General features: G+C 37.5%; 1 protein-coding gene across 5 annotated transcripts in view; it reads left to right on the forward strand.

Annotated features, from left to right (window-relative positions):
• Positions 1-14,608, forward strand: part of PLA2G4A (phospholipase A2 group IVA) — a 166,312-nt gene extending 151,704 nt beyond the window's left edge. For all 5 annotated transcript variants that reach the window (XM_086693967.1, XM_086693968.1, XM_086693969.1 and 2 more), the window contains 3 exons: positions 3,753-3,948; positions 5,465-5,622; positions 13,997-14,608. In XM_086693967.1, coding sequence (XP_086550093.1) covers positions 3,753-3,948; positions 5,465-5,622; positions 13,997-14,128 — 486 coding nt within the window. In that variant the 3' untranslated portion in view covers positions 14,129-14,608. The remainder of the gene's footprint in view (positions 1-3,752; positions 3,949-5,464; positions 5,623-13,996) is intronic.
• Positions 14,609-16,352: the final 1,744 nt, after the last annotated feature.

A 16,352-nucleotide genomic window follows, 5' to 3' on the forward strand; every position in this document is an offset into this window, starting at 1 on the left:
AAACTTGCCATGAATTAGTCTATGGAAATCAGAAGTATGAGGTGTCCAACAACCAAAATGGATACTTGTGGTAGAAAACAGTTCAGGCAGATTGCCATAATTTGCAAAGCAGCAATGTTCTTGCTCATGGCATTCTTCTAAAATACTCTTTTCTAACTCGTCTGCTCTACTCATAGACTGTGTCATTGTTTCTCAGTCTTGACAGAGAAACGAGACATCGGGGAGGAGGTAGTTTTTCCATCCTGTAATCACCATCTTTATAGTCATCGGATTTTAACGTTTTCCACAGCAGGATCATATCAGGAAAGGGAAAGTTTCAATCGCTTCCTGATTCCAGCATAAAATATCTAACTAAAAATAGCTTGGTCTTTTACCTCACTCGGTTCCTTTTCCTCTTGTGAAGAGGAAACTATCCACACATAGTTAGTCATCCTGAGTCATGTTTGTAAACACTAGAAAGCTCTTTTTTTGCCTCGTTCTCACGCAAATGATCCACAGTATGAACTTTTGGTTTTATTTTGGTGTTGAATAATCTTGAATGAATAATTGTGAAAGTGCCAGACAAGAACTAAACTGAGTAATTCAATGGAACAGGGAGTAAAAAGGGGCTAGTGATAAAAGTTTCATCAAATTTCAAACCAGAATTTATATCTGTATATATATTTAAGTAAAATATAATCATATTTTGCCTAGTAGTTTATGAAATAACTGCTTTAATATATATTATATCCTTTGTTCCCCCCAATTTTTGTTTCTTGTAAATAAAATGTAAATGGCATTGAGAGTTAATCAACTTAAAATTCACAACATTCTGGAAGCATCAGGAGTACTGAAAGTTTCAATGTATACCTCTATGTAAATTTAAGGTACTATTTTAAATATAAACACAAATATCGGGGTGCCTGGGTGGCTTAGTGGGTTAAATGTCTGAGTTCAACTCAGGTCAAGATCTCACGGTTTGTGAGCTCAAGCCCCGCATTGGGCTCTGTGCTGACAGCTCAGAGCCTGGAGCCTGCTTCAGATTCTGTCTCCCTCTCTCTCCGCCCCTCCCCCACTCTTGTTCGCTCTCCCCCTCTCTCTTTCTCTCTCTCTCCCTCTCAAAAACTAATAAATATTTTTTAAAATAAAATTACAGGGGCGCCTGGGTGGCGCAGTCGGTTAAGCGTCCGGCTTCAGCCAGGTCACGATCTTGCAGTCCGTGAGTTCGAGCCCCGCGTCAGGCTCTGGGCTGATGGCCCGGAGCCTGGAGCCTGTTTCCGATTCTGTGTCTCCCTCTCTCTCTGCCCCTCCCCCGTTCATGCTCTGTCTCTCTCTGTCCCAAAAATAAATAAAAACGTTGGAAAAAAAAAAAATTTTTAAATAAAATTACAATTAAAAAAATATATATAAATACAAGTATAAATATTTAAACTATAAATTATACTGTTAAATATAAATTACTGAGTTTTTTTTAATACATTACCTCATTTCATCATCACAGCAATCCTGAGGAAAATAATAGTATTAACTTTACACACAGTGGTAGAAAATAAGTTGCTGAGAAATAAGAACAAGAAGGAATAGAGGTGAAATGGGTTTGAGAGTCTACTATTTCAGGGATAGTGAACAACCTGGTCCCTGTCTGGTTGGTTGGTTGGTTGGTTGGTTGGTTGGTTGGTTGGTTGGTTCTTATGCTTCCCATTAGGGGAATATCACTACATACTTCAACCCATAAAATAATTTCGTCCCTGTTGACTTGTGGTGGCTCAGCAGTTTGTCTCAGACCACCCAGGTAGCAAATCAAGGTGTCTCTGTTTGAGGTTGGCCTTTCAGGCTGCACAGCCCACACATGAAGCCATCCATCACATTCACTGCCTCTATCATATTGCACTATAATATCTGTTATTCCTCTTTCCCATTGATTTATAATCTTCAAGGATTCAAAGACAGCCTTTGACTTATGCCTAGAACAAAACAGGTGTCTGATAATAATGGTTGAATGAATTAATGTATGCTCTGAAGAAATAGTCCACATACACTGCAAATCTCATGGTGAAGACTCTGTAGCGTTTACGACAGTTTTAAACCCAAGGAATTACTTGGTCACTATCTCTTACCCACCAGGCTATAAATCCCATAACAACAAGAGTTTCATTCACTGTGATGTTCCCACCTCCTAGCATGGAGCTTTGATTTGCAACTGATGACTATCATCGAATCGATTGATGTGATTGATGACACAGAGTAGTTAAAATAACTTAAGATTGCAGTGATCATTTCCCTAATACCTCACCTCTATGAGAATTTCTCTAATACTGTACCTGTCTCTCTTTCTTTTTCCTCTTTTCTTTCCTCACTTTTCCCCTTCCACCTCTTTCCTCTCTTTATTGGCATTTATTTATCAAACATTTGTATAGCAAATCATAAGTGTCAGACACTGTTCTAAATACTGTACAGAGATTATTTTATTCGAATGGCAATCATGAGATATGTATTATTATTATTACCTTCTTTATTTTACATTTGAGGATATTGAGTATGGAGACACTAAGAAACATGCCCATAGTCTCAGAGCTTGTGCTTTAACTCAGGCAATCGGGCCCTAGAGTCTGTGCTTTTACCACTGAGAGTCTGCTTCTTATTTTTCCCACTCCCCCTGAAACTGTATATAAATATAAATAGGCTCAGGGACCCTGGGTGGCTCAGTCGGTTGAGCGTCCAACTTTGGCTCAGGTCATGATCTCACAGTTTGTGAGTTCAAGCCTTGTGTCGGGCTCTGTGCTGACAGCTCAGAGCCTGGAGCCTGCTTCGGATTCTGTGTCTTCCTTTCTCTCTGCCCCTCCCCTGCTCATGCTCTGTCTCTCTCTCTCTCTCTCTCTCAAAAATAAACATTGAAAAATATTTTTAAATATAAATAAGCCCTATTTATGGCATCTGTCCATATTGATTTATGTTTTCTAGTTCAACACTCTGTGTGTGTGTGTGTGTCTGTGCGCTTACCCACCCTTTAGTCAGCCTTGATGCAGAAACAAATCTAAAATCTCAGTGGCTAACAAAAAAACGTGTATTTCTTGGTCACATTACGTGTCAGCAGCTACAGATCATCTGCTGTGACTATGTCTAAGTGTCTTCTCATTCTGGTGGGAATGTATAATTCTCTTATCAGGAAGGGAGCTAATATGTGGAAACAGTCACACAATTGCGACACCCACTAACTAAATGTTTGGTTTCCCTGTCTGGCCCACTCTTGGCCACTACACATTTAATAGCATTCTGAGGCCAGAAGCTAAAATCTTTTTATAAACAGAATATTTAAAAAAGCTGATTCAGAGTAATTCAGATATGTTAGCATACATGAAATTTATTAATTTTAATTGGTTGTGTTAAGAAGATACAGGTAAGAATTCAGTAATAGAGTGTTCCTCATTTGGCTTCTTCAGATCTTTGACTCTGAAGGGTTATAGATAACCAGAGCCCTAATATTTTTTTCCTATAGCAATTACGTCAATATAATTTCATTCAGTTCAGTCCATCAGTAAATTTTCACATGCCTCCTATGAGGCCAAGAATTAACATAATAGCGAGTTTGTTTGGAGGCAACTATGTATCTTTTTACACTAATGAGCTTCTTGTGAACAAGGTCATTATTCATCTTAGCAAGGAGCACATTGCTAGGACACAGTCAACACCTAATGAATATTGAACGATGGCCAGACCAACTGAATACATGAAAACTGAAAATTCCCGAATGCATCTTTACCTCTCCTCCATAGGAACTTCTACTTGCAGAAAAGTGGGCCAGAATGAACAAGCTTCCATTTCCAAAGATTGATCCCAATGTGTTTGATCGAGAAGGACTGAAGGAATGCTATGTCTTTAAACCCAAGAATCCTGACGTTGAGAAAGATTGCCCAACTATCATCCACTTTGTTCTGGCCAACATCAACTTCAGAAATTACAAGGCACCAGGTACGTTGGGAATATATTATATCTGTAGAGTAGAAATCTGGGAAAGGAGCAAGACTGATGTTAAGTTGTTTCATAATGGTACTTGCTGTACCAACTATTAAAATTTTGAATTCTTCCCTTCTCTTAATAAATAGCTACTATCCTGAAACCCCAAGTACTTCCCCTCTTTCTCACTCCAAGATCCCCTGAGTTCTTCACAATTCAGAAACTGATATATTAACATATCAATAAAAATCTCTGGGGCTTTACTCCAGAACCTGGGCTTGTGTTTGTTCTGATCAGTTGGTGCCCTTGTCATACGGATTGTTAAATATTTTGAAAAATCACCCATGCAAGAAAACCCTTGTTTCAGAACAAATCATGCAAAAACTCAGAGAACTTTAAGTGACCATAGGATTAATATAATACAACATAGCTAGTAATTTCAGGTTGCCATGTTATATTTTGTAGAAAAAGAGAATCAAGTTCAAGGCACAGTCATCCTGTTTTACTACATCCAGAGTCTATAGACTCTTCAATATCCTAGAAGATACTGATTAACAAAAAGGAGATCTAGAGATTGACGAGCAGGATGCTCAAGGCCTAAAAATCATATTATCCTCGGACCAGGAAGTGCAGTTGTGAACGGAAAGATACAAAAGATAGTCATGGAAGATTTGACAGGGGTTGATGGAAAAGAAAGTGATCTTCCAGAGAGTGGAGGAAGACAAAGAAAAGATCAGTCGGGGTGGGGGGTTGGTTACTAGGAGTCAAACTTCAAAACAAGAGAAGGAAGAATTGGCTGGCATTTTCAGTTATTGAGCAGTAGAGTACTTAAAACCTAGAGGATCTTCTATCACTGTTAATACTCAAGAAGAGGCTGTGTAGGGGATTCCTGTGGTATGAACACAGTTAGATAATGTCTTGGTTCAGATTCCCCCAGAAGCACATGCTGAGAAAGAATTCAAGGGCAGATGGCTTATTTGGGTGGACTAGGGAACCTTACTAAGGGAGTGGGGAAGTGATAAAGGAAGGTAGACAAGCAAAGATGTGTTAGTAAGCCAGCTACCATGAGGAGAACTTGATCCTGTTGGAATACTCTAGGGAAAGGAATAGAGCCTATGCTCCAGAATCATCCTTCCTTTTCATGCAGCAATAGGCAAGGGAACTGGAGTATTTATATCCTACTTCCTAGTGTCTTTGGTTGACTACTGCCTGGGGCAGAGTGTTATTTACCAGACTTTACATCCTGCTGTTAGAGAGCAAAGCAGCCTTCCCCAGTTGCAGGATGGGGTAGAAAGTCCTTAGGCACAGGGATGCAGCTGCTGGCAATTGGAAGTTGCCCAGGCAGAACACATAGAAATCCCGACCCAGGGAATATGGGTGAGAGCAAAACAGTGCATACTACAGATTACATGACCCCGGTGGGGGGCTCCCAATGTTATGTTTATGGCTATTTGTATGTTTTATTTCTTGGGTTTTAGAGATATTTTGTAGTTTTCAAAATCACACCAATTGAGACTCTTTGGGTATTTAGGTGTCCCAAGAGAAACTAAGGAAGAGAAAGAAATAGCTGATTTTGATATTTTTGATGACCCCGAATCACCATTTTCAACCTTCAACTTTCAATATCCAAATCAAGCATTCAAAAGGCTGCATGATCTCATGTACTTCAATACCCTGAACAACATTGATGTAAGTATCTCCTGTGGTCATTGATGGTGTCACATACTTCTATATCACATAAACATAGCAATACCTTTTTAATTAATTAAAAATAAAGTTTATGAATGATGCCACCCAAAGTGTACCATTTTATTTTTTGTAAATTATTTTATTACTCTCCAGAAGAACCCTATAAAATTCACAAATAAGAAAAGCAATCTTTCCAAGATTGCTTTTGGGCAGAGCCCACATTTTATGCTATTATTTGATTGAAGGATTGTTTAATACTCTCAGCTTCTTTCCCAGAGTATCTAATGTATTCATCGTATGATAAAATAAATTATAAGTAGGAAGAAATGTGATAAAAAGGAAATATAAGAGTAGGAAAATGAATGTAATAAAGTGTAGTTAATCTGCTAAAATATGAGCTTTCATAGATACACTCATGCTTTTAAACGTCTCTATTTTTGTATATCTTGGGAATGTTGCCATCAGTCACAGCCTTCTCATTTTTCACCTATGAGATATTAAGTATGCTTTGCATTAGGAACTTCAGCAACAAGTCATCCTCTTCAGTATTAGTCATTCCTATCCCCAATAAATCTGCTGCTAAGATTCTGCGTCTATGTGACATTCTGTAATCTCTAATTCACCATTTAGGAACGTGGTTGTGTAACTGAAATCATGTTGGTTTGTAGTTCCAAACCATAGTGTCTAATAAATTACTATCAGTTGTGAAAGCCCAAGTTCAGTAGCCTAATTGGATTTTGCACATTAAAAAAAAAGAATAAAAGAAAAATAAAGGTATTAAATGGAGAGGGAAAGGTATCCTATCTGACTTACCAGTCTTTTTGGATACTGTACAAATGATGCCAAAGAAAGCACAGTATGTGGATGAGTGTTCCATTTGCACTAAGAGAATTCTGGCACGTCTGGTTCACTTGTGGGTTTAGTTGGCCTGAGACTAGTGGTGATCAATTGTGTACAGTTATAACAGTTATGCCATAATATGTTTATTAATCAGTATCTTTAATTTTTATAAACATGAAATTTTTCCCTAATAAGCTTCAGTTCCTAAAACTCTAAAATGGTTTCTTGTCAGCCTTTACTTATGAATAATATGTGATAATTCACATCAAACATGCTTAGTGAAGTTTATAGCATATATCATTTTCTAAATATATTTATCTTTTTCTTTTTTCTTTTGTCTTACAATCAGTGGACATCTGAAATCCATAGGCTACATTGTTTCTGTGGTGATTGTAAAAATTTAAAGAATATTAAGAGAAAATCAGTATTTTAATTTTTAACTTATAGGGGGTGAACAGACATTCTCAAAATAGAGTTGTGTTTTATAAAACCCCATGCTGTCAGAAGAGAACTAAGGGGTAATATCATAGTAATCCTATATCTGGTATGAAACCAGCAAACTCAAACCTATGTATTCCTTGGGATTAAATGCATTAAACTTGACCATTTGTCCTCAAGTGGAAAAAAATATAGAATATAAGAATATGTAAATACCCTGTTAGACTTGGAAAAATAAAAGAATACCCACACATACATATGCATATTTACATCTGCATATTTACATACCTCTATATAGTCTGAATGTGTGAGTGGATAGATATAGATATATAATTTAAACAACTACATTTCTCTCATTGCTTTCACTTCTGGTTTATATAAAGTCTGCTAAGCTATTTGCTATAAAGAATGATACAGTTCTATTTATATATTCTCAAAAGTAGTTTGTTTGACACGTAGATGAACAAGTAAAAGCCTAAGCAAAAATGAACTGAATTCCAAAATAACTTTCCTGAAATAAAGCTCATCAAACATTAATTAATAAAACAGGTTTAAATTGCTTCTAAGAATGTTTCTGGCATAGAATGTAGAAGTAAGACCATGGGCTTTATATCTTATTTAGATTTCAAAGGGGCCACTTGTGTGACTTTGAATAAGCTACTTTTGGGGTCTCAGTTTCCTCATCTCTAAAACAGATGTAACAGCACCTATCATAATAGCTATAGTGAATCATCAGGTGATGTATGTACGATAACCTGCAAACAGAAGCCGCTCAATAAATGGGAATCTTACCTACGTGTATCTATATCCTATACCATGCTAGATACCCCCCAAGACCTTCGCAAATACCCAGAATTAATAACATAGACAAGTCTGTACAGGTAATAGTAGCCTAGACAGTAAATTGGCAGGGGGGAATGGGAGGTCATGAGTGAATGTGAACTTCCTCTTAAATTTTATGACTATTGAGACTTGTGTTCAAGTGATTCCTGTGTGTGTGCGTGTGAACGTACACATGGGTACATTTCATACCCAGGTAGGAATTCCAGTATTCACTGACATTTTATCTCTTTCTTGACTATTCCCCCAACCCCTCACTTGTAACCAAGGAAACAAATTTTATCAGAATCAAAGCTTCTTGATAAGGGATGATAAAACAGAACAACAAAACTGCCAGGGCAGGATGCTGGAGAGTTCATTAGGCTCAATCATTAGCTAAATCATTCATTCCCACACCACCTGAATAGCATAGCTTACTAATTCATACTTCAGCAACACAGCACATATTTACTTCCCATGGACTGTCAGTTGCTTGCCAGTTGTGGACCCTAGGAACAGAAATTCTTTTAATGCAGACCCCTGACTGCCAACTCCATAGAAGATGGTTTCCAAGTTTGTGGCCATGACCACTGTTGGCTTGGGGCAAATTTTCATCTTCGATTAACATTCTGGCTTAACTTTTTACTCTGAAAAGGCCACCCTGTCTCTGACAGCTGTATGCTTCTGTTGGGTAATTTTCCCAGAGATCCTAGTTGGCCTTCTTTGGTAAAGCTAAATTCTAGTTCATCTTTAGAGAATTCTTGCTCTGTTTCTGCTCACATCGTGACAACAGCCTGGGTTTCTCATTAGCATCAGGTTTCTGCACTTACTCAGTCCTCCCAAATTCTTTCTCACTGAACATTGCCTCGGTGCTTTTACAATGGCGGTATTTCATTGGGTGGGGGTGGGGGTGGGTGCTGGGTTTTTTGTTTGTTTGTTTGTTTGTTTGTTTGTTTGTTTGTTTTAAGAAACCTACCATAGAATGACTTATACCAAAACATGTGGTATGGAAATGAAGGGCCTTTGGAGTCAGACCAAATTGGGTGTTGAAATGCTTGCTGCTTGCTTGGCTGGGTGATCTTGGACACGTTGGTTAACTTTTCCAAATTTTGCCTCCCTCACTTGTAAAGAAAAACAATGATACATATCTTACAGTAAAATATTATTAAGTAAATTATTATTAAGTAAAATAATGTAATTTAAGGGCTTGGCATGTAAGAGACACTATAAATTGAAGCAATTAATATGATAATGATAATAATTATTATCAGTGTTCATATTGTCTTCTACTTTTACTTATAAATTTAAACCCTTTGAAAACTATATCTTGCCTTATTTACCTTGTGTCCTCCAGAGACATTGATCATGATGCCAGGCACCTAAAATAAATATGCGATAAAATTTTTGTGAATGATTTTTAAAATGTCATTGAGTTACTGGCTGAAATTATTAAAGAGTTTGATGTCATAGGAGGAGAGGAGAGCAAATGGCAGGACACAGATCTGTTGGTTGGAGGCAGAATTTCTGACCACACAGAAACTCTACACCTTATATGCCTGGGCATGGAGCGTGCTGGACTCATAAACCCCCAATTTGATCTGGAGGGAATATGGCCTCTCCTTCCCAGGACCTTGTTGATTTAACTGCCACAGGGAAATGCACTGTTATACAGCCTCACTCATTCAGTTGATTACTTTGGTAGGCATATTCTAAGGTTATGTGTCAACTTATTCAACATGTTCCAATGATGCATAATAATGAGCTTTTAAAATTCTTTCGCAAACAGTTCTTTAAAGTGGAAAATACTAGATGTTAATTAAAATGAGGAAAAGCATGTATCCAGAAGTACTGGTACTTAATTCTTCATCGTCATCATAAGAGCACTTAGGTACAAGTTAAAGTTTTTATCTTTTCCAAAATAATTTAGGAGACCCTGACTGGCTCAGTCAGTAGAGCATGGGACTCTTGATCTCGGGGTTGTGAGTTCGAGCCCCACGTTGGTGGAGCCTACTTAAAAAAAATTAAATTAAAATATTTTTAAAAAACACAAAGAGGTTAAAAAAATAATTTAGAAGCTTATTATATATGATGGCCTAATATGCTAGGCCCCAAATCATCTACCTTTAATGCTGCCTATAATCTCTTTCCATCTTATTTATTCATTAACTCAACACAGATTTGTTGGGTATCTACTGTGCCAGGCACTGTTTTCGTAACTAAGGATATGACAGTGTACAAAATAAAAAGAAAAAAAAAAACAGTTTTGAGTGTTTAAGATAAGCTAGATATTCTCCCCTAGAATAGTTAACACTTAAAATTAGCCTATGAGGTAGGTATCTTTATTTATATGTGAAGAAACTGAGTCAAGGATAACGTAGGCAGATTGCTGGAAGCCACACAATCATGTGAGGAGTCAAGATGGGGGTCACAGGGTTTTTTTTCTCACTCTTTCCTCACTTTTGAAGCATCTTTTTCTCAAGAAGCCTTTTTTCCTGTTTCCCAAACACAGTCTCCTTTCCTGCCAGGCCAATTCCCAGATGTTTCCTATCCATGCCATGATCTCCTATCTTCAGCCCGTTTTACAAGATCGTCTAGAATTCTACTGAGAATGCCCAGTCCATCCACCACACTTACAGAATCTTCCTGTCCTTCTATTCATCTCATTATCTCCATGAGTTGAACTTTGTTTTGATCAACCTTCCATGCATTCATTACTTTGACAAATAATTATGGTTCTCCTTCTGTGTTCTAAATGCTGGGATCAAAAATGACAAGACTAATAGGGTGCCTGTTTCTATGACACTCGGTTTATTTTGGAAAGGCAGGCATTTGCTGGCAAATTCATAGTAATTTAGACCAGAATATCTTCTCGTAGTCTTCTATGTTTGTAATTTTTATTTCTCTTTCAAAATATACAGTAACTTTCCTCTTGGGGATCATTTTTCATTTTCTGTTGTGGGAATTCAGTATTTGCTTGTGGATTGCTTCTAATCTCATGCCTCTAGGGGAGAAGATCACATTTAACATGTTTCCTTTTCTTATTCTTGGCCTTTATTGCCATAGATTTAGAGTCTGGATCAACATTAGAAGGGTACTGAATGACACAAGTGAAGGATGACATAGGTCAGTCATACTTAGGGATGAGCAGGGGGATGGAGAGGTTTGAGAGATGAGGGCTGTTGTAATATAACATGAAAGGGAAGAATTTGGAATCTCAATGAATTTCAGAGGGGAATGAAAGAGGAAATTAGATGCAAACACTATTGAAGATTACCCCTAATACCATTTTAAAAATAGGAAGATTCAAAGATGGCATTTGCCTCTTTGTTTTGGCGGGGGGGGGCTTTTTTTTTAATTTAATTTTTTTATTATTTATTTTTATTTTATTTTTTTAATATGAAATTTTTTGTCAAATTGGTTTCCATACAATACCCAGTGCTCATCCCAACAGGTGCCCTCCTCAGCACCCATCACCCACTTTCCCCTCCCTCCCAACCCCCATCAATTCTCAGTTTGTTCTCACTTTTTAAGAGTCTCTTACAGTTTACTCCCTTCCTCTCTAACTTTTTTTTTTCCCCTTCCCCTCCCCCATGGTCTTCTGTTAAGTGTCTAAGGATCCACATTAAGAGTTCTTTGGATACATGTGATTGTACCATGGATCATGCCAGAAAGTTTGGATTTAGCAACTGATGCAGTCTTGAGTCTAGCCTCTTCTGTTTATATCACAGAATTATAAATCACAACAAATGGCTGTTTTCTGCAGCAATCTGAAAAATCTGGGCAATGCCTTCCTAGTATTAATGTGCCACCTAGTGGTTCAACTTGCACATTCTAACTATGTGATTTGGGATTTTCAGTTAATAAATGTAAATATTCGTTTTCCTTTATAAAAATGGCCTGTTTTCTAGAAACACCTCCAACGTCCACTTACGGTAAATCCACTAGTTCAGGATACTGATACTGCTCATTTTTGTGTGTTTATGAATTCATTATAAAGGAATTGACAGCAGTCATTATTAGTATAATTTCCCTGTGGTTTGTTATATTTTAAAGCTTTTTAGGTATTTGGAAAATAAATCATTGTTTTTTATTTTACTTGGGTATTTCTCTGCAGTGACGGTTCATGTGTCTTGTGCTGGTATGGTGAAGGAGAAACCAACTGAAAACTTGCTGACATTAGATCTAGAAAGGCAGAGAGATTACTAAAAGAAGACGTAGGACCCACTTGATAGAATTGGTTTGCTGACTTCTACCATATAATAAGCCCACAATTGGATATACCTTGTGTGTTTATTTCTGGTAAACTTTATAGCCTCACATCCAAATTAAAGCTCCTAAATTCTCGGACACATGGTCAGTTTAAAAATAACAACAATAAATAGGTGCTAGTTAGGGAATGCTTCCTACGTGCAGGTATTGTGCAAAACACTTTATATAAATGATCTCCAATCCCCACAAAAGCCAAGGTTAGTATTATTATTCCCACTTTAAAGAAGAGGAAACAGGAGTGCCTGGGTGGCTCAGTCAGTTAAGCATCTGACTTCGGCTCAGGTCGTGGTCTCTCGGCTCTTGAGTTTGAGCCCCTCATTGGGCTCTCTGCTGTCAGCACAGAGCGCACTTCAGATCTTCTGTCTCCCTCTCTCTGTCTGCCCCTCCCCTGCTTGATTTCCCCCTTTTCTCTCTCTTTCTCTCTCTCTCTCAAGAATAAATAAATATTTTTGAAAGAAAGAAAGAAAGGGAGGGAGGGAGGGAGGGAGGAAGGAAGGAAGGAAGGAAGGAAGGAAGGGAAGAGAAGAGGAAACAGGTTCAAGGATTTAAGCTAATTCCCCTTGACCTCACATAGCCAAGAAGTAATTGAGCCTGGAGGTCCTTGGTCAAGGTCTCCTTCACAGGCCTGAAGCCTCTTCTGTCACCATAGAATTAATTATGTTTCCCTTACTCATGGGGAAAATGGCGTCAGCAAATACCCGCTTTACTTAAAAAAACTCAGTAACAGTTGAGCCCATAAGACACTTAAATATACATAAATGATACTATGTTTTATTATATATATTCTCTCTATATAATTTAAAAATCATAGAGCAAATAAAGGTGCCCCATTTCTGTGATAAATCCCTCTTTCCAGAATACAACTGTTTGTTGTTTAAAGTTACCATTGGAGAATTAGAGGAGCCTGCCCTTCGGGCCCAACACAAAGTCACAGAATATTAGTTACATGTTAGCACTACTCAGCTCAGTATCTCTCTCTTTCAGGCATTGACCTGGGCTTGCTCAGTGACACTGGCTGTGGACATGAGTTTGCCAAGGCTTCCTACCTGTGGCCAAGGGCTCAAACACAGGCAGATAATACCTTAATGCTGTTTAACAGTCCCTGGGGTAGAGAATAAAGGGGATTGTTAAATTATCCCTGTGATTTTCTTCTGTGCCCTCAAACTTTTACCTCGTTGGTTAAGATGAAATCCCACAGTCCAGTCCTAGGGAATAGAGTCTTCCTGATTTGGACAGGGTTCCAAAACAGCAGCAGAGCCAGGCCTCTCTGCAAAAGCCCATTTCCATTCTCTGCAACAACTGCTTCAACCAAATTCCAAGTCTTGTCTTCTTTCCAGAAGTTCTTAAGTAGGTTAACTTCACACCAGAAGAGAGTATGATCATTGCAATCGAAGTTCTTAGAGGTTATAGTCACCATTAATTTGAGTATATATGAAGATTATTCTGAATAAAAAATAGTGATCATCCATAAAATCACTAAGTATGGCATTTTCTAGATAGAGGACATCCATGTTTTATCCCTGTACTTGTTTAGCTGAGAAAGCAGGGCAGGTCTTCAGCAATGCCTCATTTCTCTGTAGGTTTAAAGAAAGTCTTCTACTTCCTTGTGTTCCCTCATTTCTGCTTATCCACTAACAGCAAAGAACATAAATTCTAGATTTACTTGTTTCTTCCCTCTTGACACCTTCCCATAGAAAACCAGAATAAGGATACATTTACCAGGTTACAAATGTTTTATTCACAATTTTATCAGCACAAAATCTGGAACATTCCCAGAATACTGCTTTCTCTTGTTGGGGAGGGAAGATTATCTGGATATGAGCTTAATAAGAGTATAAATGGCGGGATGTTAGAGCTAACTATACACATGCATGACTCAGAGATTTCGCTCTCTCTTTCAAAAAGAAAACTATACTAAAAAGATCAATTAGATATTTGTTTTGACCAAACAAATGCTTACAGGGGGCTAGAGCAATACTAATTATGCACACTTTACCTCTATTTGCAGGTGATAAAGAACGCCATAGTTGAAAGCATTGAATACAGAAGACAGAATCCGTCTCGTTGCTCGGTTTCTCTTAGTAATGTTGAAGGAAGACGATTCTTCAACAAGGAATTTCTAAGCAAACCTGCAGCATAGTTTGTGTTGTGGAAAGGGTAGCAATTTCTGAAGCTGAGGCAGTTTGAAATGCCATTACAACTGGATTTGAAAACACAGTATAGATGTTAGTACTGATCACAAGAGACTGGCTGATACTCAAAGTTGAAGTTACTTAGCCGCGTGAGAATTATACTGTTATAAATTTGTTAGGTTGGCAGATGATGTGATCATGTAAAATTATGCTCAGCTACATTCTCTGTCAGTATGAATTTCCTGATGCAAATGTAGGGACATACACTGTCGCTAAGACATTCCTCAATAACTATCTTATGTGTCCTCTTTTTAAAAAATTGTTTTGAGAATCTTTAACGGTTCAGTCTCAATAAGTAAGATTTCGCATTGTGTGTAAATGTTATTCACTGACTGGATTTATTCATACCACGAGACAACACTATTTTTTATTTATATTATGCATACATACATACATGAAATAAATACATCAATATGCAATTAGCATAACAGATTTTTTGTTTATTTTTAATGGGGTATTGCACTGTAAACTATGAAACATTCTCAGATTCAAAGGTTTCAAACACAAAAGTTGTTAATCTTAACTGGTAATGTGAAACGTATCATTTTAAATCATGGTTATTTTTCTTAAAGGAGAAGACATGTAATCTGTTGAACAAATGGTATGCATTTATTCATCAAGTAGAAAAAGTAACTTCTTCTAGTTTAATATTTTACTTTGTTGAGATTATCTTGGACTGTTTGCCCACCAGAGAACAGTTGACCTCAGAGAAAAATCCAGAAGAGTAGCACAGGCTGTATCTGGAAGTCTTGGCTTAGGGACAGTCTGTATCGCATGACAGTGGTTTCTGTTCCCATTGAACTGCTAAGGTTCAGGGTTGGTGTAAACCTAAGGAGAAACCAACATAGTAAATAAACTCACCTGTCTTGGTTATCTTGGTTATTGTCAGTCATCTCCACTGGAATGTAAGGTCCTTGAGGGTGGGGACTTTTGTCACTTTTGTCCACTGCTGTAACCCCAGATGCTGCAGCATGTCTGATGATGTGTACTGGGCACCAATTTCTTGTATGCATAAATCAGCCAAGGAAAGAATGTTCCCTTCTTCTTTGTTATTGTTTCTTTATCTTTCCTCACACGTATGAATGTGAATATAAGGTGATCGAAAAAAGACAAATGAATAGAGAACGTAAAGAAAGGTAATTCAAAGAAGGAAGAATGAATGTCCAATTATTAGCACCATTTGTTGGAGAGACTGTCTTTTCTCCATTGAGTATTCTTGGCTTCCTTGTCAAATGCTAGTTGATTATATATGCTTGGGTTGATTTCTGGGTTCTCGGTTCTGTTCTATTGGTCTCTTTGTCGGTTTTTATGCCAGTACCATACTGTTTTGAGGACTATAGCTTTATAGGGTAGCTTGAGGTCAGGATGTGTGATGCCTCCCGCTTGGTTCTTTGGATTTCTTTGGCTATTCAGGGTCTTCTGTGCTTCCATATAAATTTTAGGAGTGTGTTTTCTACTTCTGTATAAACACTACTAGAATCTTGATAGGGATTGTACTGAAACTATAGAATCTGGTAGTATTGACATTTTAACAATATCAACACAGGATGTCTTTCTATTTATTTGGATTTTTTTTTTGCATCAGTGTCTTATGGTTTTCAGAGTAGATATTTTTTTACCTCCTTAGTTTACTTCTAAGTATTTTATTGTTTTTGATACTACTGTAACGGGATCAATTTATTTCTTTTTAAGAAAATGTGTTGTTAGTGTATAGAAATGCTACTGATTTTTGTATGTTAATTTTGTATTCTGAAACTATTTTTTTTTTAGTTTTTTAATGTTTATTTTTGAGAGAGAGAGAGAGAGAGAGAGAGCAAGTGAGTGGGGGAGGGGCAGAGAGAGAAGGAGACACAGAATCCAAAGCAGCCTCCAGGCTCTGAGCTGTCAGCACAGAGCCTGACGCGGGGCTTGAACCGACAAACTGTGAGATCATGACCTGAGCCGAAGTCAGATGTTAACCAACTGAGCCACCCAGGCTCCCCTCTGAAACTTTATTTTGTACACTGCAATGGAATTCATTGATTAGAGCTTTTTTTTCTTGGTTGAGTCTTTAGGATTTTCTGTATATAAAATGTCATCTGCAAAGAGACAATTTTACTTTTTCCTTTCCAATTCTGCTACCTTTTATTTATTTTTCTTGCCTGATTGCTCTAGCTACAACTTCTAGTACTA

The sequence above is a fragment of the Puma concolor genome, chromosome E4, assembly GCF_028749965.1.
Source record: "Puma concolor isolate L17-30 chromosome E4, mPumCon1.1.hap2, whole genome shotgun sequence".
Lineage (NCBI taxonomy): Eukaryota > Metazoa > Chordata > Mammalia > Carnivora > Felidae > Puma > Puma concolor.